The sequence below is a fragment of the Amia ocellicauda genome, chromosome 10 (assembly GCF_036373705.1).
Source record: "Amia ocellicauda isolate fAmiCal2 chromosome 10, fAmiCal2.hap1, whole genome shotgun sequence".
Classification (NCBI taxonomy): domain Eukaryota; kingdom Metazoa; phylum Chordata; class Actinopteri; order Amiiformes; family Amiidae; genus Amia; species Amia ocellicauda.
Genome location: NC_089859.1, coordinates 25,272,041 through 25,296,031, shown reverse-complemented (window position 1 = coordinate 25,296,031; position 23,991 = coordinate 25,272,041). Strand labels below are relative to the sequence as shown.

General features: G+C 35.5%; 1 protein-coding gene across 3 annotated transcripts in view; it reads left to right on the top strand.

Annotated features, from left to right (window-relative positions):
• Positions 1-23,991, top strand: part of znf385d (zinc finger protein 385D) — a 133,052-nt gene that overhangs the window by 88,768 nt on the left and 20,293 nt on the right. For 2 of the 3 annotated variants that reach the window (XM_066715712.1, XM_066715711.1), the window contains exons 2-4: positions 1,816-1,958; positions 13,957-14,046; positions 21,279-21,389. In XM_066715712.1, coding sequence (XP_066571809.1) covers positions 1,816-1,958; positions 13,957-14,046; positions 21,279-21,389 — 344 coding nt within the window. The remainder of the gene's footprint in view (positions 1-1,815; positions 1,959-13,956; positions 14,047-21,278; positions 21,390-23,991) is intronic. The other variant, XM_066715713.1, reaches the window with a different exon arrangement.

Below are 23,991 nucleotides of genomic sequence, written 5' to 3'. Positions count from 1 at the left end.
ATAATAGATTATGGTTGTCGCCAAAGATAAAATGGCAGGTAACAGAACAGACATTGCATGAGATATTGAATCTTACATTCTGCATAGATAAGTGAGACAGAAAAAAAACAATATCATTAAGTAAATGAATGTGTATTATAGAGTACTTGAATTTATTTGAAGTGAAATACACCAGGGACTTTAGGCTTCTTAAACATATACCACGTTTGAGTAGGAAACATACATCAAAGACATCAATTGGAACTAGCCGACTGGGACACATCCCCTTCGGCAAAGGAAAACCGAGAAACGGTTCGGATAGTTCCACTAATAGATAGGCGCAGATAAATCGTGATGGTGAAAAACGAAAATCAAGATTGTTCATCATGTGTGATAAAACATAGATCCTAAAAATAAAATAAATAAATAAACCATTAAATTTCAAAGTAGGAATGCATTTTTGAGTGTCAATACAACTTAAAAAGGAAAGCATCTTCCCTTATTGGTTTCTGTCAGTTTAAGATTAATGTTTCCTAATTTATTTCCATTGCAATAGGAATATTTCAAATGTTGTTGGCCTATTGGATTACATTCCAGGGGCCAAAATAGTACAGTTTGATTTGATATTGTCTATAGGATGTACATTATTGCATCCCGGTCTTCAAAGTAAAAAGGCTTACTCTTTACTTACACTACATGGGAAATTAATGTTGTGCACATATTCACGACAGGACTACGTTACAGTGGAGATTGGAGCTTTGCCTGTTGACCATTTGAAAAGGAGAGAATAGGAGAAGCATCTAAGAATAAAACTCTTTTCAGCATAGGGGTAGCATGTGGAAAAACACTGTAACTAGCAAGATACTCTGCTAATTAATCAAGTGTTAATAATCGTTTTCGAGGTCTATTACTGGCAAAGAATGCTGTGTGGGGGTGGTTGATGCTTGGTGTTTTTTAGAGCATTGTGTACTGATTATGTACACTGATGGCATTTTGATAAGCAGAAGATATATTTACAGTGCAGAAAAATTAAGACTATTCTGTCTTTCAATTGTGTCATTTAGACTAGGATGTTGTAAGTTTAGAAATTGAATCATCTGGTAAGTTATATTAAATAATGTGTGCACCAATAATACATACAAAGTTACAGAACCAATAGAGTATCGATTTATGGAGCTTCAATTTTGTCTGCTGAAACTTTACTATCAAACTGTCTTCAAGATGTTGATGCACTTTGTGGAAATTCTGTCTTTCATTATGGTGATTCATTTTGCCCGTGATTAAATAAAGTTAACACAGATGAAAATCATTATTTCAGTTCTATTCTGGGCTTATGTTTCATATTCAGATTGTAGTTGTCATACGCAGTAATCACTCATGTGGTGTGGCTGTTCCATGGAAGAACAATCTCTAGCCCATCTTATCTCATTCATATCAAATTTGTATAAATCATCCCAGGGCCGAGACCCAAAACCTGAAGTCATTTATTGCATATATTGCATATTACACTGCATATAACATAGTTACGTGTCATTTGGTAGAAAAAAAATATATATTGTATCAGTTTTTAATTTTAAATTAAACTAGTAGCTTGTATTAGGTAAACACCACAATGTTATATAATCCCTGCTGTAAGTTATATCCAGATGTTGATATAAGTGAGAATGTTGTGTTGTATAATGATTTGCAAGTGTGAAAAGGGCTATTTGCATAATAGCCAGGGTATATACACAGGCACACGATGGTATTTATCTGGTTCGAGGATATTATTTCGTAAGCTGTGCTATAAACAGGCATCATGAATAGTATTGTTTTGTTTATTCTTCTCCCCTTTAGGGAGCACATGCCAGAATGCAGTTCTTCCTGCCCTGGTACGACCGCCTCTGCCGACGATGCAGCCGTCGTTGGACATGAAACCATTCCTTCCATTTCCCCTGGATACAGCGTCTGCCATCAACCTCTTCCCCAACTTTAGTGCGGTGAGTGATAATCGAGGGAAAGGCAGGGAAGAGCAAACACCAACACAAGTCACGACTGAACCGCTCGCTGGTGCTCATTATAAAGATAGGAATTGTGTTCAGCTGCACTGCATGCAAATTATCCCTGTAACAGTTTTATTAAAAATGCTCTAAAAAAAGCAAGAACATATGTGATGGAAAGCTCGAGAACGGCAATAACAGTAAAATTATGATAATATAAACTATTACTCTAAATGATCCTGTCCATTAAAGAGGTGGCTGATGAAGCGTTCTCTCCGCTCTGGAGATGGTAAAGACTCGGTGGTATTCCAGCACAATGCAGGGACTGAGGCTGCCCGTCACGTTTTCGTCTCACCTGTACTACCTCTTATAACAGCAATGGTATTTGGGATCAGAATCTTTTGCATTTCTGTGGGACAAGCCTAAAACAACCAGATCTCTAATTTAACCATATTATTTCATGATCAATTTCAGGACATTGTATTATTGAACCTGGTTTTTATTTTGTGTTTGTGTGTGACCTAGAGCCTTATTAGAATTTTAAAAAGGAACAAGGAAAGGAAAAGGCTTTACTATCAAGGATTTCCAACCTAGGTTGCAAGAGATAATCTTTTCATAAATTATTTGACTACCAACTGTATAGTGTGCTATAAATACTGGAGTTTTGAAAGACAATATATCGGGGTGGTGTCATTAAATCAGAACAAAACTTTTCAGACATTATTACTATAGTATATTTATACGTAGGCAGTATTAGAACAATACTTTTAACGGTTTCTGGACTTACAAGTCTGAGAAGACAATCAAATATTAATCCCGAGAGCATCTGTAAAAGAGCGATAAAGTGTGGTGTCCAGAATGAAAAACAAACAAACAAACCCAACAGCACAGAGGTTGGTGCACTTGCATAACAACTATTAACATCAAGATAGGAGATTTCCCCATCGGTTATTACTTGAACATGGTTAGTCTCTTCAGGAAATGAGCAGGGACATTTCGAAATTCAGATCAAAGTTATGGATGAACTATTACTTGAAGTGTCCTCTGAGATAAAAGCATTCCAACTGTAAAACCATCTTACTAATGTTAGAAATACTGCTGTATCAGTCTCTGCATTTCAACCTTTGTCTGAAACCGTACTCTTCCCTCTTTGGGCTTTGACTCTGTGCAATTCAGTATATACCCAAACATGCATTATACCTTCATTATTAAATGGCTCCCTGTATCTACTCTCCTTTTATTTTCAAATTTGTACTCAGATTCTCTTTGATGATATCCGCCTGCTTTACACAGTGCTTTCCACTAAAGCGAAGCATGCAAATCAGTCAGCATTGTTCTGATTGATGAAAGGAATCCTCACAGGGCTGTGGCTCTTGACAGAGTTGGTGCCACTAAGGAGAAAAAACAAAGCCCCTAATTTTAGAAAGGCAGCTCAATCATTTCACATTTATTTTGCAACATTGATTAAAATGTAATAATCTGTGTTTGTTAAGTGAACTAGCTTGTTTGAGAGCATTCTGCAATAATGGCTCCAGGTGGCACCCCTTTTCTGTTGATTCCGCTGTCAGTGTGATACACTGGTATGTATCTAATTATACTCCATAAAACATATGTAGGCCCAGTAGCTGTTAATGGCACCTTTACATGTATTCCTCAAGATTAGATATGCGCATTACAGTTGAGGGATGTATCACAAGAAAACTGTGAAACTGTGCAATATATGCTACTTGATTATGTAGTAGTTTTTTAAGTGCTTTGGGGAAAATCAAAGAGGACAGTTAGTATTCCAGTTATGGCCAGATAATCAATAGGATATAAGTATTAAGCCTTCAAGAAGGCAATTACTCATTTAAGTTTCTGTTTTTAAGAAGTGCATCTAGATGTTTTTGGAGAACAGATTGCCCAGGGGTGTATGCTATACTTACATTGTTTACAGAAATCATTCTGAAGCTAGTGATTTTTCCGTAGGCAGAGATACATGAAGCAATCTAAAATACAGCAGACATCTCCCTCGTGAGAGCTGGTTATGTTTCTCTACTGAAAAAATAGAAAGTGCAAAAATGAGCACGACTGGGGCTACCGTGTGATTTTGCTAAAGCCCTCAAAGCTCTTGCTTTAGAGCTGAATTTAAAGCTTCGCTGCAAAACACTTGCAAAACCGGCATCGGTGGGGAATACTTTGAATACTTTATTGTGGTTTTATGTTTCTTCCCCTTTTAAATTCGAAATTTAAATCGTATTTGTTTATATTTCTATTTATACGTGGAGTAGCAGAGCTCTGAATTTTCATTAGTGGTCCCCGTCAAGGGCTCAGATCAAATCAAAACGTTGACCATCAGCCAACTGCATATTCCAAGTAAGTCACTGGGTGGAGGATTTCTGTTCGCCAGGGGCTCTTAATCTGGCTTCAAATATTGGCTTTGGACTATACTATGCACAGTTGATAGGCTGGTCAAAGTTTGGATTTAATCCAAATCCAGGTCTGCAATGATAATTGATATTAACTATGTATTAAAATAAACTTGCATTTTGGTTTCTCTCGGTGTCCCTTGGTGTTCTACTCTGTTATTGACTATGTATACAGTACCATTTGGTCATTTGATGTCATTTTTCATCACTGTGCCAATGTTACTCAGGTTTACTCACAGACACTACACTGGCTATTTCTGTACTTCTACAATGTCTGACTTAAGTGATTTTTTTGCATCTGAACTGCCACAAAACAGAAGTGATGTTACTCGTTTCTTCACAGCTCCTTGCTTTAACTCAATGGAAACCTGCCATCAGCCCCTGGGATTGTAACTTGCTATTGATGGATGGCCCAGATTCATTCAGTGTGGGCCAAGATGTATTACACAGTCTTTACATCTCTTATTATGTTTTGCTTAACAATATCCTGTTGCTCCTGACTTTACTGTCAGCAGACTGCTCTACAGTAAAGGCAATGGAGATTGAATCGAAATACAATATCTTCTTGGAAACATTAAGAGACTTCAATCAAAATCAAGATGAAGAAGACAAGAAAGAAGATTGGCCTGTTGTTTAATGACTACATTACAGATCCAATAAAATGTTAAAGTGGTTGACCACTTAAACCCAACAATATGAACATCATTAATATGAAATAATAGACTAACCTATTCTGCAGTACATCAGGTTATGGAACAAAAAACTTTCAATAACAAGCATAAATCCTTATCTATCCCAATGACCTACTGAGAACACAAGGTGTTGCATTTTCCCACTGTTTGAAAAGTCAACAAAAAGGTGCTGACCCACTCAAAAATTTAGGAAGAATGTCAAACGTTTGCAAAACACATTGGTAACGGATAACCATCAGATATCAACTCAGGTACATATGTAGTTTGCCCTGAACATATATCCTGGGAAACTGAGAGATGTGCCCAGTAGTTGTAAAATACAAATGCAGGGGTTGCAAAAGCAGTATAATTTTCCTTCTAGCACTTAATCTCTTGTCTTTCTAGGCCCATGTATTTTCAAGCAAACTGAGCTAAATTCTGCACTGATTTAATTTAGCGATCAAATTTGGGTTAGATTTTGGTCTGAGCTAGGGTTAGGATTGAAATCCCCAGAAAAACTAGTCTTTCATTAAGGTCAGGATTGGTTTTCTATTGACTTAACTTGATCATGTGTACAACTATAAATTACATGTTAAATGCTAGCTATACTGTTTTTCTGGATTGTATTTTTTAATGAGGTTAAACTATCTGGAATGAAAGCAAACAGCAGTTTAAATAAGATCAAATAGAAGGTATTTGGGGTATTTTGTAACAGATATGTTTATAAGGAAATGGAACATGCCTTTTGTGTATTGTCCGAAATAATTTATTTAGATATTTAAGAAAAAAATAATCACCCTCTTCGCTAAAACATTAATAGGCAAAATATACTAACAAGAAAATATAATAAGGGGTCACGACAAATTATTGAAAAGTGCAGATTACTTCATTGCTTAAAGTACATATTTCTCAAATTCGTGTGACAAAAGAACTCTGAAATCAAAAGTCAAATGTTGGGCGTTTTGAAAGTCTTGAAAGATTCATCCTTTAACATAACATGCTATTACATCATTCATTAAAAGCTCAATTTTACTGCAGTGTATCTTTTGTTATATAGGCCACATCCTGTTTAATATCCCTTTTATGGACCTTTTTTGTTTTACTGTACTTGTTCTTTGATCGCATATGTTTTGAATAGCTGTGGTATTTTAATTATATCATTTTTATTTTTGTTTTGCTAAGGTCTGAACCTGTATAATATCTCCTTTTTGTTATGGGGAATCAGAATGGTGTCTTTTTTGTTTTGTTTTATTGCTCTATCTCGGTTACTATGGTTTTTGGAAAGAAAACTCAGTCAGGGAGAGCTATTAAACTTGCCAGATGGAGCTGATAATTTGGCCTGAAGTTTGTTTCTGTTGGGAGCAAGAGAAGAGTCCTGTGAGGTTGTTACTGGGAAATGTGGAAGACGAAGCTGTTGAGTATAGCATTATTTATTCATTTGAAAATTATATTTCCAGAAACAAGTTAGCCTTACATTCACAAGGTGTGTTTGCAGTTAAATTAAATTGAAAAAGGTAAAGGAAAAATGGTGGGTTTCTGTTTAAGTTATTATACTTTCAAACACTTGTTATTACTTTCACTTAAACTGTGGAAGCCAGATGTGATTATGATTTGTGATGGTTATTATAACTTGACTTGTATTAACAACCACTGAATTTCTCAAAACAGATTGCCTACATTACAATTTTAATTTGAGAGTGTTCTTGTGGATGTCATATATCTACGTTAGATGCATTTTCAAACAAAGTGCTATCTAGACCCCCTTCAATATACTCAGTTTGAATGCCTTGAACAGTAAAGGTGTTTCTTGTTACAAGAGAAGCAGAGAAATAAGTTGTTTGAGAAGAGGATAGAAAAACCACTATCCTTTGTAGAAAAAGGAGGAATATTTTATAAATACATTTGTTGTTATACTTTATTTATTTATTTATTTATTTATTTATTAGCAGACACCCTTATACATAGAGCATAAGCTGAAAAGCTGATTGAAGATACTGTTTTTCTTTACATAAAACATGAGTCAAACCCTCTTCATTTCCAGACATGTTGGCAGCTTGAGCTATTGTCTTTAAAATGTTGTCCTATAAAATAGCTTTTGTGTGTCAGAAGGAAATTAGGTGCACCATTTATTGCTTGGTTTTTGGCCTCTATAATATACATATCCTTACCTATGTTCATTCTAAAGATCGATATGTAGGTCATTAATCATAGCAAAGGCTTAAGTTGATTTAGAGACGATGAAGTATTAAGATTGACCAGAATGCTTTGTTTGTTGTTGTTTAGACATTACATTATGTGTTTCCTCAAGGGAAGTATTACATTTAGACATGGACATAACAAAGATTTTTGTTTTCACTTGGTTGGAAATGCACATGTTGGCAAAGTTGTTCTTGGCACCTTGCCCTTAGATATGCTTAATGCCTGCTTGATAAAGTACTCCTCTTATCTGCCAAAAGACCTGTTACAAATAAACACTGGAATGCATGTATGACATTATAAAGCTAATATGCAGTTCCAGGGGGATGTACAGTACCAGTTGCACAACAGCATATTGATCTCTTTGTTTATTTTCAGGCTTCATTAAAGCCTAATGTAGGAAGGTATAATTTGCTGCTGGCATGAACTAGGTTAAGTGTAATTAAAAAGGATAAATGGGTGCATTTAGGTAGCATACTGTAAAAGCTTTAACCTGGTGACCTGTTTTCACTAGCCTTGGACAAGTTCTGAAATTCTTACATCAAACCACTAAATCTCAGGATGCACTTCTGTAACATCCCTGGGGAAACATTCACTTATGCCTCACAGTTTCCCTCTTATTTTGATGATCTGTAACATTTTAAAAGTCTGCAGATCTTGTTAATAATTCACTAAGTTGAATGCCTTTGTAGGATTTGTGACAACTTTATGGAGATCAAACATTCCCAGGCCAGTAATAGTTTTGGAATTTAAAATTGAATTCAGGGGATTCAGCCTATCCACTTCCGCTCGACAAACTACTTCACATTGGAGTAGAGCTCACTCTCCCTAGATTGGGACAGTTCGCCTGCCTCAGTTCAACTCCAGCCCTCTTATGTGTAGCGTGCCACTATCAATGAACTGTTGTCCTCTCAAACATCGCTGTTTCGGCATGTGGACAATCTGAAATGAAACGTGACTTTTATGTTTTTAATTAAAGCACTTCACGGTGCACATCTTAGATTATCAAAATAACAGCAAGTACGATTTCATTTGACATTTTATAAACAATAACGTCCTTTTTTGCAGCAGGCCAGTTGTACTGTAACACATTGCTGAAGGTCAAGAACAAGGAAATGTCCATCAAGTGCAAGACCTCTCTGGCATTTTCAAATGTAACACTTCACAGCAAGCCTGACTTCTGAACCAGCAGTTTACCATGGTTTTCATCTAATGCTTCTTACAGAATATAAATTCAGCCTGTGACATCTTCCACCGAGGAGATGTGCAGTCATTTCTGTGGAGACAAAGGCCAACCGGGACAGGATGCATCACCATCTCTGCTTGAGCCCAAATAAGTGTCCATATATGTATTTCACAGATAGTGTTTTTTGTTTTTTTAAGTACATACACTGGCTACTTTATAATCAATACCCAGTGGTGCTGCCAATGCAGTGCCATTGTATGTTGACGTACAAAAAACAGTCAACTGTGTGCAATTGCAAAAATGTAAACTCCTTAGATAAATCGATTACAAATGACCACAGTGTGTTTCTGTCGGACTATATAAGAGATAAATCGTGAAACAGGAAGGTTTTACTGGTTCAGCTTCACTTCCTACAGCAATAGACTTAATCTTTCTGTTTTTTGTTAGGCAGTAGAGCTGTGCCTTAAAGCTTAGAATATGTTTGGATGTGCTTAAAGAGATGAACAACACTTTAACCTTGGTCCTGCCAGCTTCATGGTTTCAAATGGATATAAGATGCTTCTTGGGGGCGGGGGGGGAATAATAGCTAAATAATCCATCATCCTTATTTTTGTTCTGGGTTTGTAGGCCTGCAAGCATACGTATTCTGCACAGTGTTTTAAAAATGGACATTACATATTATTTTTGCTCATTTAAAAGGTAATCTAATTAAAATATAATGCGTATTTGTGTATATTTAAAACAGTAACAAATAACAGGGCAAAGAGCAATCTCAATTATTGTAAGTATTAGCAAGAAAGAGATATTTTGCAGATTAAGTTAGCCCTAGGGGTTGATTTTCTCTTTCAAATGCCACTTAAGGATAACAGAAGTCATGTGTGTTACTTAGTACAGATAGTGCAAGCACTTGATTTCTGTCTTATCTTTTGTTAAATGCATGTTAAATGCAAGTCCCAGTTTACACAGAAGAGAATGTATGTGCTTACAAAGTTTAACTATGTAGCCTTAGCTTTTTTTGCATTCAAATCGTCAGGATGGCTCTTAGACTATAAAAAATAAATACTCTGTGGGAGAACATGAAACACATAGCTAATTAACTTTAAACAAAGCAGTATGAAGATTTGTTTAAACAAATTTCGTGTAGTAACACAAATCGTTGTTGTTTGTGGATGTCTATCGAATGTTCCTGCATCTCTTTCAGTGTTCTTCAGTGACATTCGCACTAAGCTAATATTTATACAAATCAGCAAACAATATGAGTTGATGTTATTCTTATTTCCTTTAACTATCTTCCTACCCAAAGGTCAGAAACTCAGTTGCACCAATGGTCTCTTCATTTTCTTTTTTTTTTCCTGCAGATTACTTGCAACATGGTTCAAGTATGGAGTGTCAGCTATTTATTAATTAAATCACTGCAAATTGATCCAATTGTACTTTGCAAAGGCCTGTTTATTATGCTTATTTCCACTATCAATGCATCCAAATCACCATATCGCTAAAATACAAAATCAGGTACTGTACAGTATCAGGCCAGATTTTCATCGTTCATAGCTATCCCTGCCACACACTGTTCTCTCTTTTACAATGCCTGGCACCCTGTGCACAGCTGTACTTATATCTATTGCTGCTGTCATATAGCTAAATTTGCACCTGCATTGTAAAAAAAAGAAAGGACTGGCGACTAATAAACTATAATTTAATTTTTTTTTACTATCTTAAAACCCCATTCAATAAATTGCTGTGGCAGTTTACAAAATTACTCGCATTCTCAATTTGCAGTACACACCATTTTATATAAACGCCTGTAGGTATATTTGCTGCCCTGCTGTGTTCATGAGCTAAAGCCTGCCTCACTGCCTAGTATATAATACCCAAAGACTTAATAATGAAGGTGAAACCTATCTTCATCGTTTTATTCACATAGGCACATTATTAGGACTGCAATCATCTTTGCTCTTTTGTCTGAATTGTTATTTCTTCATGATTTATAATTCCGCTCTTATCGATAACAGTATACCATCTTTTCAAATGCCGAGCTTCAAATAAGCCGTGAACCTGCTGCCACAACGGGCTGCGATTGACTAAGTGCCACATGTATGCTGTTGTTGAAAATTAGCAAAAGCAGGTCCTATCATGGTTCATAAGCAGATATTGTACAATCAAGACTGGGAATATGTTTGGCAAATTAAGTGGCTACAAGTTGAAATGATATGTAATTTGCCAGCAGTATCTATATACAGTGTAACACAGCTAAGTTGACATCAATGAATAAAACATTTATTTGAAACCAGTTAAGAAGTGTGGTGTCATGAGATGAATGCAACATTTGTGCACTAGATATTATTTATGCTGTTTTCTAGCACATAAAACTTTAATGGTATAAATATACATATTCTGGAAATTCAAATTGTAAGAATTAATAAATAACAGGTAATTCACTGTTAAAGGTTTTAATAGTAAATTAATAATTTTCCTGCCGCTGTATTACATTATATATATATATATATATATATATATATAATACATTTAGCTGCAGATTTTTCAAGAGCCAATTCAATGAAAGTCCTTGTGAGTTAATTAAAAATGTTATCTACAATCTTCATACAAAATAAGTGTTTGCATAATTCATATGCAGTGATTAATCTACTTAAATCTTTTAATGAACTCGACTGTTTCTCTGCTGTGGTTTGAAGAGAAAAGAAATGATGGTGTTCTTTCCCTTATTCCTTTGTATAAAGACAACATGTTTTACTCATATAAATTTAACAAATATGAATCTTGATATGTCTAAAAGAACAGAGAAAGCTCAGTAACCGAGAAACTGCAGTCATCTGTCAGGTTTTGCCATCTACAATATAATACATGTGCTGTAACTACATAACAAAGAAAAATGGCCATGCTGTGAATAAATGGTAAAAATGTCTAATATAGTAAAAAATAAAACTAAGACAAAAAGATAAGAAACCATATTTGAATACTCATCAACTGTGTCAAATGTGGTATTTCATATTCCATAATATAAGTTAAATAAAATATATTGTAATACATAGTCATTTAACAGCAAGGAAAACAAGCTTCCATGCTTCCATTTACTTTTAAACTGGAATGAGAGTAGCACAGTTGTTATCAAATAATTCCAATGAAGCTTCTTTTGCTCCCAATATGCCCAAAGGTTAAACACAGAGTAATAGAAAATATACTTCAGGGTTCTCCATAGAATGGGAGACTTTACAAAAAAATGCAGGGCGAGTCCGACTTGGTTGAAGCCTTGGTCATGCCACGTTGAAGATCTAAGCTTGAAAACTCTTGATCTTCCTGTCTCAGGAGAAAGAATTTGTCCAGGACTGTTTCACTTCATCAAACCAGAGATCTCTGCTGGCCAGGCGCCAGTGTAAGCCGTTCCAGATAAGCTCAGCTTAATCTTCTTCAAAGTTTAGTACCTCAGAGATTCCATTGATAGGAGAAGTCTTATTTTATTTATATATTTACCTAGCTTTGTATCTGGTTACTGCTGAGAAAGAACAGCCTGACTGACCTGGCTTTCCATAAGAACTTGCAAAATATCATTCAAAGCATATAAATAAAACCTAATTATGGATAATGATATGATCAGCATGTTATCTACAAGCATACAATATCATCTAATGATGTGGGAGTAGTTACACCTATTCAGCAATTGCTGCATTTAAATGTTAATTGCAGTAGACTCAAATCTCATATCAGAAAAGCACGAAACAAACACTGAATTGGCCCAATATAGTCACTAATTTATAAATCATTTAAAATGAATGATAAAGAAAACAAAGACTAGAACTTAAAAACTGTCTTTATATCTGCGATCAGCAAATTAATAAAATACCCAACCAGCAACATAAACACTTCAGGCGTACAGTTTGTTAATTTGTTTATATTGTAGTGGCCTGAATGACATTTTGAGGATTCAGACTGAAAACTACCCAGGACCTTACTGAGTAGCATGAGTTTGATGAAAAATAAGAAAAAATGTCTCGTTACTATACTTCCTGTCCTTTTTACTTTAAAGTAGCTTAGGTAGTGTTTCTTTTAGAGCTTTAAATTAAATCGCTGTGCTAGGGAAACTTGGGAGGAAAAGATATCAGACTGTCATATAGCGATGACTATTACAAAGTGCTTGCCTACTTCAATTAATCACCTTGCCTTACAAACTTTGAATGAATAAAGGGAAAACATCTGTTCTTTTTCATGGGACATGTCTTTGTAGTTGCTATTTTAAAAGGGGAAGGGAATACAGACTTTTTTTCCCTTTTTTCTTTTTTAATTCAAGTGCATATAAAGGGAAATGTGCTACAGCTGGATAACTCTAAAGGCATTCTGAGGTCAGCCTAGTCACCCTAGTTATATAAGTCACTGTGATGAATTCTGATAGTATTATAAGGTCAACAGTGCATTTGCAGAACCGTTTCTCCTCGGGGGAAATTGAACTCCTGTATTTCATTTGAGGTAAAGTTGCATTCAGCAATTTAATTAAATAAAACCAAACAGAAAAATAAAATGTGTGTGGGATGTGAAGTCTAGTATGTAACCTGGCTCTTGTAGTCACAATCAGAAAAGCTGTGTTTGGGCTACTGTCTTAATAAGTATTTTCCAGAATGAAACCGAAGGGCCTGAGTGAGCCTTAATATCTAAACAGAATTTCTGCAGCCTTCCGCCGATTTATTTTCACAAATTGTTCGCATTCCTCTCCATGAAACTGTTTACATCTAGAACACTGGGCGTACATATTTTGTGTGTTTTCTGAAGTTTTGGATAGACAAGCCAAAAAAAAAAAATTACAGCTATTCAGTAATAGATTATCCAACTATATTTACAGTCTGTATTTATATGTATATTCAGTGTATTGCTATAATTTGGTTTAGCTTGAGTAGCTTATAGTATATATAGTTTATTTTTGAATGTGTAAATGTTGCAGTACAGCAAAATGAAAAAATGTAAAAGTACATTACAAAAATGTTCTCTCTGATGTCTGTGGGAATCTCAGCACTTTGCTACACCTGTAACCTGAGATTATAGGTTATACTTCACTGAAATGGCCAGCCATGATTGCATTCCCTTTTCATTGTACTTACAGAAAACATAATCATTGTGTTGAAAATCACACAGCTCTGTTATGCAATTTAGTCATGTGACTAGGGTGTTCTATGACATTTCAGAGCACATCAATCATCGAGATGTTGTTGTTCTTTTCTTGTCTTTTTCGTTTATCTCACACACATAGCAATAAAAGAAACTAAACAAAACTCATCCTGAACATCTGTTGATCTGACACCCTGCTGAGTAGATATTGTTCATATGTTCTTGTTATTTATGTAGAGGAAAGTGATCAAACATGCCAAGCAGCAAATGTTAAGGCCAGGAGTCTCCTCTATGTGTGAGTGCATGTTAGCATTAGAGCTACTTAGCTCTTAATCTTTGTATTGTGGTATTTGTATATCTGTCTAATGAAAACACCATATTGTCATCAGTATATAATGCTGTGGTTTCCGTATTCTTGTCTTCAGAGCGTGGTTGGAATTTCTTCCAGGACAGATCAGTTTCCACCCTTCGGCAGCTGGAAGGCTGGGATTTCTGGCAGTCAATTGTGTGTGAGTGTGAGTATGGGAGTGCATGTAACAGTGCTTGTGTGTTATATTGTGTTCTGTGTATTTTTAAACTCAAACGGGTGTTGGTTTTGGGATTGCATATCTTTTCAGTTGCAGATGCCACGGTGTCCACAGCGATTGACTTTGCCCAGAATTGTTAATTAGAAACACATAAGAATGCAGATTACCAAGGACAGCCCATTAATCCCACTTAAGTTAATAGTGAATGTGTTCAGCGTGTGTTACAGCTGCATTCAGACTTTAAGGTAAAGGGGTCATTTCGCTTCACTGACTTCTCTGTTTTTCCTTCCATCACATCAGAATTGCACAACATACAAACTGCAGCGAAATTTGAAAAAGTAGGCAGTCCCTTTACTTACGCACAAAAAATACATGGCTATCACAGCAAGAAGAAGCAATCATGTTAAAAGTGTCAGCCACTTGCTTCATGGAAACCGTTCCACTAACTGGTTTTATGTTCTGCTCTTGATGAGGGTAATTATAGGGCATTTGCATAGTAATTGGACACCATTAGAAGAACATGCTGCTCACTGAGTTTTAACAGGCTTGCCTGTGTTACTTCTTTGCCCTTCACACGGCACCATGTTTCAGCAGAGGTTACACGGGTGATGGTTGTCTCCCAAAGACGTCATTGTGATTTCCACATCATAGTCAGCTAGAGATTTCAGGAGGGATAGGATATATCAAACAAGACATATTGGACAAGCAGACACTCACATCTGAGAGCCTGGCATGTGGTTTGGATCAATGCATACCTAAAAATGACAGTAATAACCCACATAGCATTAAAACTCTCTTTCCATGACCTTCAGATTAGAGAACTCTTACAGCAGGCCTGCAAACACAGAGATACAGAGAAATATATAAAATCCCCACACAGATTTAAGGGAAAAAAAACACTGCTCAGGGAAAAAAGCTTTTAGCTTCACAACACATTTGTTTTTCTTAACTGATTTTGACATAAAGTCTTTAATTATTTGTTAGTTTTTGCTTTTCATTTCTAATGTGTTTTGTTTTTATTTGAGGGGGGATATGTCTTCAAATACCTTGCAGAAATACTCTTAATGCTCTGGTAATTCCTAATGATGGCTTCTTGTGGCATCATAGTCAAGTTACAACTAAATTGTCTTGTGGTTTTAGGATATTTCAAATAAGCATTAATTAGTAATAATAACTATAAAAAAACAGTGATTTTTATTTGCAAAGCAACAGTTTATGTATCTGGCTTACAAAACATAGAATTCCTCTGCCATGTTTCATGTTTTTGTTTGGTAGCCAGTTGCACTTTTTCGTTTATGATAGGAAGAGGTGTATTTTGTGTTGTTAACCACCATTGAAGGAAATGGAAAGTGCAATTGAAGAGTGATTGCTGAGACTGATGGATGCATTTCCACACACGCTTCGCTGGGGGCCACAGCTGGCTCCAGGGGGCACTGTTTTGCAGTCAGGGGAAATGAGGCCAATTTAACAGTTCAACATTCTGGGAGATTGATATGGAAGCTATTGTGTGCACTGGTAATCTGGCAGAGTAAAGGTGAAGATTAATTTTGAAATTAATTTTGCAAATTGCATTGTTGGGGCCTTTAACATAATATCATAATATCAGAAAAGCATTTAGTCTCAGTATCCTGTAGAAAAATAAAATACAGAGATAAATTAACAAAATAAACCAATGTGAGATATGTTTGCAGGCAGACAGAAAGTTAAACCACTGAAGACATTATGTTTAACCTAGAGGAGCTGAGAAAATGATTGATATAAATGACCTTATATGCATTGTTTTGCTGCTTCAGAATAGCATAAACAAAAGTCTATGTCTGGTGATGATGCCTAATAAAGTATTTATATTGCCGAACAATCAGGGGGAAATGTACTGGAACTGAAATATAATTAAATATATAAAATGAGGAGCTGAATGTCTCTAGACATTCTGTAACCTTGTTCTTTATTTTACCATAACTATGTCATAATGTTTCATCTCTGCCAGAAAGTGCCCATGCATTTGCTTCTATTTACACATATATTTTAGTGTAGTGTGCCAGGAGGGGGTACCCTGTCTTACAGCAGATAAGTCAGATTCATCTGGACAAGTTGTCGTGAGTAGTTTTCCTCTTGGGTAAGAGTAACTTCTCTGTAGAAATACTGAAGTCAGGGACGAGGGGGGTGGTGATGGGGGTTTGAGCACTGAGGGTTTGATTGGTCTGTCTAGTATCAGACAGAAAGCCTGGTCTGTTTAGTCTGATACACCCACACAGTTGTTGACTACCATCTTTGTGTCTGCCTTTAAAATTTGTTCCAGGAAACACAATTTAGTATTGTCTCCATAGATCTCCACAGACTTGTGTTAGTGTGTGTGTGTATATATATATACAACTGATTGAAAGGGATTGCAAAATACATTTTCTCTCAGTCTATGGAGGCTGCTGAAGATCTTTTCAGTTGTCAGGAGGAGGAGAACCGTGTCATTGGTGTTTTATAATAAGATAAGTTTTAAATTTGTTTCTAGATGTGTTAAAAATTGATTATAAAACATGCCTACTCCAGTGCCGAGGCTTGTCTCAGGGAGTTAGCTTCTGATCACGACAGCACCATGGCAACACATGATAAAGTGATGGGGAGACTTATAAATACTCTGTAATGGTATGCCAAGTATTTGAAATCAATGATGATTTCGTTTTTTGGTATTTTCCTTTTCCAATACATCTCATCCCTCAAAATAATGCGAAAACCAGACAAATAATAACAATAGATTCTTGGTAGCATACACATAATTTATTTATTATAAATGAACTTTGCACAGCATTATGGTGTGCATTAAAATAGATGGATGGTTAATATCCTGCAGAAACTTTGCTCATATTTTTACACTTATTGATCTATTTTCAAATTGTCCTCAGACCTGTCATAAAAGGACTACTTTATATCCCATATCATAACATATATTTAGATTTGTCTGCATGTTTTTGTGTATCGCATGCATGCATTCATGATTTTTTGATTAGTATTTACTTTGGTAAACTTAAACTAGCTAGGTAAACTAGGGAAAAAATAATATTGTATTTATAGTTTCATTTCAGTTTTTAGAAACCATTAAGCAAACCTTACCTCTGCTGAAGAGAATGAAAAAAACAGCTTGACATTTAAAACTAGTGTGATGTGACTAAATGAAAACAGCCTGCCAGTTACAAGTCTAGGATTTTGTGGCCACTACAGTCACAACTAGTTAGCATATGTGTGACACTGCTGTACCTTTAAGCAACTCTTGAACTCATTAGCCTCTTATACTAAAATGACATTTAATATGAGTAGACTTTGCACTTGTTTGTTAGCACTAGCAGACAACAATATGGAGCATCCTGGAAATCTTACTCAAATCCCACTAAGGAAGGAAAACCACATATAAACCATTTATGTTATTCAAATGCTATCCAAACATTTTAGATCAGTTTCAAAAGAAAATGTAACAGTGGATACATTTGACTGGTATTATACCTCAGTTATTCCTAAGAACCTATTATCCCTAATAGGATTGCAAGTTACCATGACTCCAAGGCACGTTATAACATATAATCATCTTGTATCCATAGTTACCCTTTGCAAGGAGAGGAAGGGAAATTGCAAGAAAAGTCAATGGTTTTCTACTACTTAAGAATGCAGATCACAATCAGCAAAAAGGGGGAAGAAATGGTAGGGGTGCAAACCAAAATGGCTGAAGCTACAAGTGAAATATATTTAAAATATGCTTTTAAAAGGCGATTACATTTTACCAGCATGCAGTTTGTTGTTTTCAGCTGCACGTGACATGTTTTGCTCCACACCCTGATGGTATAGATGGTTCTGGCCACATAAAAGACTATTTGGACTATTTAGATCTAAGAGGAAACAGGAGGAGAGGAGAAAGCCAGGTATCAAACTGAAGAAAGTGTGTATTTTCTTCAGCACAACATTGGAAGGTAATATGAAGCTGTGGGTTTGTTTGGCCAGCACACAAATAGTGGAAGCAAGAGATATATTTATTAAAGAACAATATCATTCCAATCTCCTATGTATGTAATGCCCTCTGGGAGTCTACCTATGATTGAAGCTTTTGATTGTCAACATGATAATAGCTCTGAACACACAGTCAGGTCTTACATTGGGAAAAAAAACAGTAACACGGGTTCAAATGTTGCCCAGACAGTTCCCCATCACCTCGGTTGCCTTTTATTTTTGAAATACCTAATAACTGTGAGTTCAAATCAATACTAGATACAGAGAGGATACAGAGACGGCATATTATTCACAAAACAACCAGAATAGACTATCTGTTGACTTTCCATTTGTGAACTGCAGCCGATCTACTGAGGAGAGTGGGGTGACAGTGCGTTTTGTGAGGGTCAATAAGAGTTTATGCTGTCAGTCTAAATGATCTGTTTTTCCATTCCTGTGGTACAGTAAATATTAAATCTTCAGTGTGGAATTTAACCGTATGGGCTCTCTGTGGTGCACTATTCTGTGTTTGGCAAGAGGACGTGGTTTGCTATACCCCACTGTACACTTTAGTAATTGCACATGGCTGTTCCAGTGTCTTGGGAGCCTCTTCTATGTCAGCTGGACTATGTGTATGGGATGCGAGCCAGTTTTATGTGTAAAGCCCCCCCTTGCGGATTCATAGTGTGAGATTTATGCTGGAATTCTGTTACATAACTGTATCTGTTGTCACTCCTGCCAGTGGAATAAGGCTCAAGTGATAGTTTCTCTGTTTAAGAACACAGGAAAATAATGTCCTCCATGTTTTAAGCAAGGATGCATTTCATTCAGCTGAGAATATTTCAGGGGCCTGTCTACTCTCGTGAACCTTTATTTATCGTAAATTATCCATTTTCATTTATTGTGAAATCACACAGAACAACAGGACTTTCCACAAAAATATACGGCTGCATCTTAATGAAAAACTATTGGGATCCTTCATTATTTCTGCTTTAATCATAAAACAGCAGTAGGAGTGGCATCGGTCAGTTGTCAGAAGAATATCACCATCTGGCTTGCGTACTAAATGCACACACCATTTAATATTCATCAGTTTAGTCTCCCGGGAACTATTGCCAAAGACACATGTCCATTTCCAGACGAGTAGAATGGTACCCTTAGGGATACAGTGTTTAATATGGGTCTGTTTCTGGTGAGATCTTTTCGGGGTGTTGTGCTCCACATACATTTCTTAATAATAATAACAATAACAATAATAATAATAATAATAATAATAATAATAATAATAATAATAATAATAATAATATACTGTTGGCATTCTCTGGTGTCCTATTACCATTGTTATCTATCCCTACCCATGCACAATCCTCGGTTTAGTTTATGTTTGTATCTTCTATTGGATACCCCTCTTGCTCCGGATTGCTACGTTTGCATTGTTCTTTAAGGTCTGATTTATTTTGTACTTTTATTTCACCCCATAGAAAACACCAATAGTGAGCAATACACAACTGAATAGACTAATAGATGACTGACGCCAGTGCAAAACTTTTTGACGACACATTTCTCAAACTCGAATTTGATGACAAATGCAAACAAACATTTAAGACATTTTTACATTAAACCTACTTCAGTAACACAATACAGATTTTGTCACATCCTCTTTTGCCAAAAATATATTTTGCCTGCTAGTTATTATAGCTGTTGATGTCTCTCACATAGATGTCACAGAGACAGAAAGCAGATTTCTATTTTTTCTAGGTTCCTCTTGTAGTACCAGCAGTTTAGCTCTGTGCTGTCGTGTGGCCAGTGTCTGTGCAAAATGAGTTTATTTTTTGTTTCCAGTTGAAAATGTACACATACTTTCCCAGACAGTCATCAAACACAACTTTTTGTTCTGCACAAAATACCATGTTTTGAAGGTTTATATCCTTATTCCTAGATCAAAGATGTGATATAATTGTAATGGTTACATGGAAAAAGAAATTAACTAAATTAACAATGTGTTGTGAGTAAGAGATTATCCTCTGAATCGTGGATTAAATACATTAAGTGTGATAACTGGTTTATTTGCTCTAATGGTGACCTGGACTAGTGTAAGCAGTTTATAAAATAACTGTGTCAATTTAAAGACATCTTAGCAAATCAGTTTTTTATTTGTATTACCAGTATTGGAAAGTCAGAGGATTGGAATAATCCTATTTACACAAACAGTGTCAGATAAGATGTATATAACCGATGACTAACGCCAAGTTATGCATCAAGGGATTATATATGTTAGTCATTACAAGTAATTGTTTGGATGATTTTTTATCTTTATATTTAATTTTTATGAGTTGTCTTTCAGTGCAGTCTAACAGTTATTGTAGTTCAGGAAGCGGTTTTGATACTTAGATTTTCAGTATAGAATCAGAGCATGAGTTTTTGACTAGTTGCTTCTCTTAAATCGTAAAGCTTAAATTCCTTATCCTATATCTGAAGCTTAGTCCCAGATTGTATTCAGTTACATGGCATTATTTGGTTAGTCAAGAAGAGTACTAAAGTAGGGACACATGTGTTTTCTGCCCATATAACAATTTCACATTTCGACCACATTGTCTGAACATTCTGGTCATATGAAATGACATCCGCTGAATGTAAAATTGTAGATTCCCAAAGACATCACTACAACATCATTTTCATTGTGGTAAGAATACAAATTGAATAATGTTGCAAAATAAACAAAATTCTGCAACCACTCATAGATGTTACCATAACATTGTGACAATGGTGAAATTATGAAATAATGTAAACAAAGACTAGAATACCACAATTTACAATGACCACAATCACAATTTAAAAAAGGTATTTAAAACAATATGGCAATAAAAATATATATATATTGAACAATGACTATTACAGATGGCTATTTATTACAATTTTTTTTATCCATTTATCATCTACAAGTAGTGTTGTATGAAACCATAAATAGCAGTAGTCTTATGTAATGTTTTGTAATGTTGCTACAACGTTTTGTCTGAGGAAATCAAACCACCAGCACTCGATAAACACCCCAAAACGTTATGTCTGACACAATCGAACCACAACCTTACAGCAATGCTGAAATGTTGTGACAACGTTGTGTTAGCTGGAGGTCTCTTTGCACAGAGAGGAGGAAGGGAATTAGAAATATGTAATTTTAAAACGCAGTCTAATTAGAAGCGCAGTGTAGAACAGGAAGTTAATTGGATTTTTCATTTTGTTTCTTTTTACAGATGGACCCAATTCAAAAAGCAGTAATAAATCACACGTTTGGAGTTCCTCTTCCTCCAAAAAGAAAACACATCATTTCATGCAATGTATGCCAACTAAGATTTAATTCTGAGGTGAGTGAGGTAGATGTGACGCATAGGCCCATATTTTCGTGACAACACTACACTTGCCACAGGCACAAAAACAGAGCCCTGTTTACGGCCGTGTGAGAGAGCTGTTTACTGGAGGAACTAATTTCACTGGAGCCTCGTTGGAATAAGTGGGTGTCTATTTTAATGTGCACGCTGTCTTTAACAATTATTTAGATAGTCCACTCAGAGGAAAGAAGATGCACAAGCAAATCCATCTTAATAAGTGCAGTGTGTTAAATGAGAGGAGTGCAGGGATAAGGTGCTTAACTTGCCTCATAGGAAAAAAGTTTCAGACACTAAGCTGGAAGACCTCAACTGTGTTTGCTTGAGAAGGAGTACAAATACCCCATGTATGATTTAGCATGGACCATTTGAAATTGTAATAATAATAATAATAATAATAATAATAATAATAATAATAATAAACATCCTCAGCATACATTTCATAATTCTTTACTTTACATTAAATGTCCCTAATTACTGTGTATTTACACTGTAATTACTTGTTAAAGTGTAAATACTGTGTAAATAGGCATAGTTATACTGGTAGTTACCAAGTAATTATACAGTATTTAGGGACACTAAATGTAAAGTGTTACCCTAGTGCAGTAAAAACATTGTAACCATGCACAATTACAGTGTAAATACAGTGTAGATAGGCATAATTACACTTGAAGTTACTAAGTAATTACAGTGTAAATAAACAGTAATTAGGGACACTTAATGTAAGTGTTACCCATAATTAATTTATTAACTTACTTACTGTATTCAAACATTTTACAATCTATTGATCAAAGACTAGAGCATATTCAGAATTCATGTAGTGATGTGAATATATATATATATATATATATATATATATATATATATATATATATATATATATATATATATATGAGAGGGGGGGTAGAGAGACAGACAGAAGCACACAGAGAGAGAGAGGGAGAGATGGAGAGAGATTTAAACCTTTTGAATTCTTCATTAACATAATTATTTTGCAATGTCAGGTTAGATAGAAGGGTAGATCATTTTTGACATGCCATATTTCAAAATGGCACTTAAAGTTTGACATACATTTTCAAATATCCAGAAATTCATAGCTCCCCCTCAGATGTGTATAAAGGGAAAGGAATATATAATTTCTTCGCTATAAAAGTGCAATTTAATGTGCTTACAGAGTCACATTAGAAGTAGGCTAATATCAGAATCTTACATTTATGAACTTCTCTCTTTGGTATGCTTACTGATTCTGAATATTAGCCTCTATAATTTTCAATGAAATCTCATTGTGAGCACTGGGAGAGAGCAGGATAGCTGTAGATACAAAACTCATTTGAAAATGTATTATGCTTTGCTATTCAGTTCCCTGATTTGAACAGATACTTTTTCAAAAATGTTGAGATGTACTGGTAATATCGTATTTAATGACACTTGGGTATTATCTTTTTTGCCAATTTTCTGCTAAATGCAAGATGTTCAAATGCAATACTAAGGTATGCTACATTGTGTTGATGTCCTCTTTGTGTCTATAACATTGTTAACAATCCATTAAGCTTGACATAGTATCCCCAGTTGTGTGGTGTAGCTGGGGTGTGCTGTATTTATCTGTCACATTCAATCTGGTTCTGCATTGGCTTTGTTTCTTGCCTGGGTCCATTTAAGTAGCAGTTTGTAATGGCGTGTAAATGTAACTAGGTGTTCTCTTATGCAAATTAGGCAGGAAGATCTTCCTCCAAGGAATAGCAATCCACCATAATCCAAAATGGAGCACTTTGTTAAATCTTTGAGCTTGTTTCCAGTGTAACCATGTAGTGTGTCCATCACCTTAGCATCAGTCCTTAAATATAGAACATTATATACTCAACCAAAGAGATGTATTAGAAAACCAACATACAGTCATTTTAACAGAAAACAAATACACACTCTGGTGTGATTTCAAGCTATAAGGGCTGTCATACTTTTTCATCCTAGAGTGTGTATTGACTGATTCTAGAGAAACAATGTGATGAATTTACTATAAATAGTGTTCAAGCACACTTGCTTACAAATACTTTTGGTTGGCTACTCCCAGCAGCATTCCTGTGAGCCGCTGCGTCTCAACACATTGCTTAGTAACCACTATTATGCTATAATGTGGTAATGCATCATGGGGAACTGCAATCTAGCACTTAATGTGGAAACCTCCCAAGCAAAACATATATATAATCAAGGTCTTCAGTGGTTATGCTTTTTGATTACATTGGGATTCCTTCTACTTGATTGGGTTTCAACCAATCTCTTCTAAGTGATGCACAGCAAGAAATAAAGTTACAAGCAAAAGCATCTCACACAACCTTTTCACATGTGCAGACTTCAACTTGGAATAATTGGGTGTCTATTTTTGTCCTGGGTTCTAAGTGATAGCACATGAGGTGTCATCCATTCCTGAAAGATAGGCTTGGAATAATTGTCCGATATGGGTGAATGGTGCAGCATTTAAAAATAAAAGTAACATTAGAGGGAAGATAGACATAAAAAGATCACAGACAGCACAAGTTCATGTGATTCATTTCCCGAGACGGGGTGTCAGTGTCCCATCAGACTG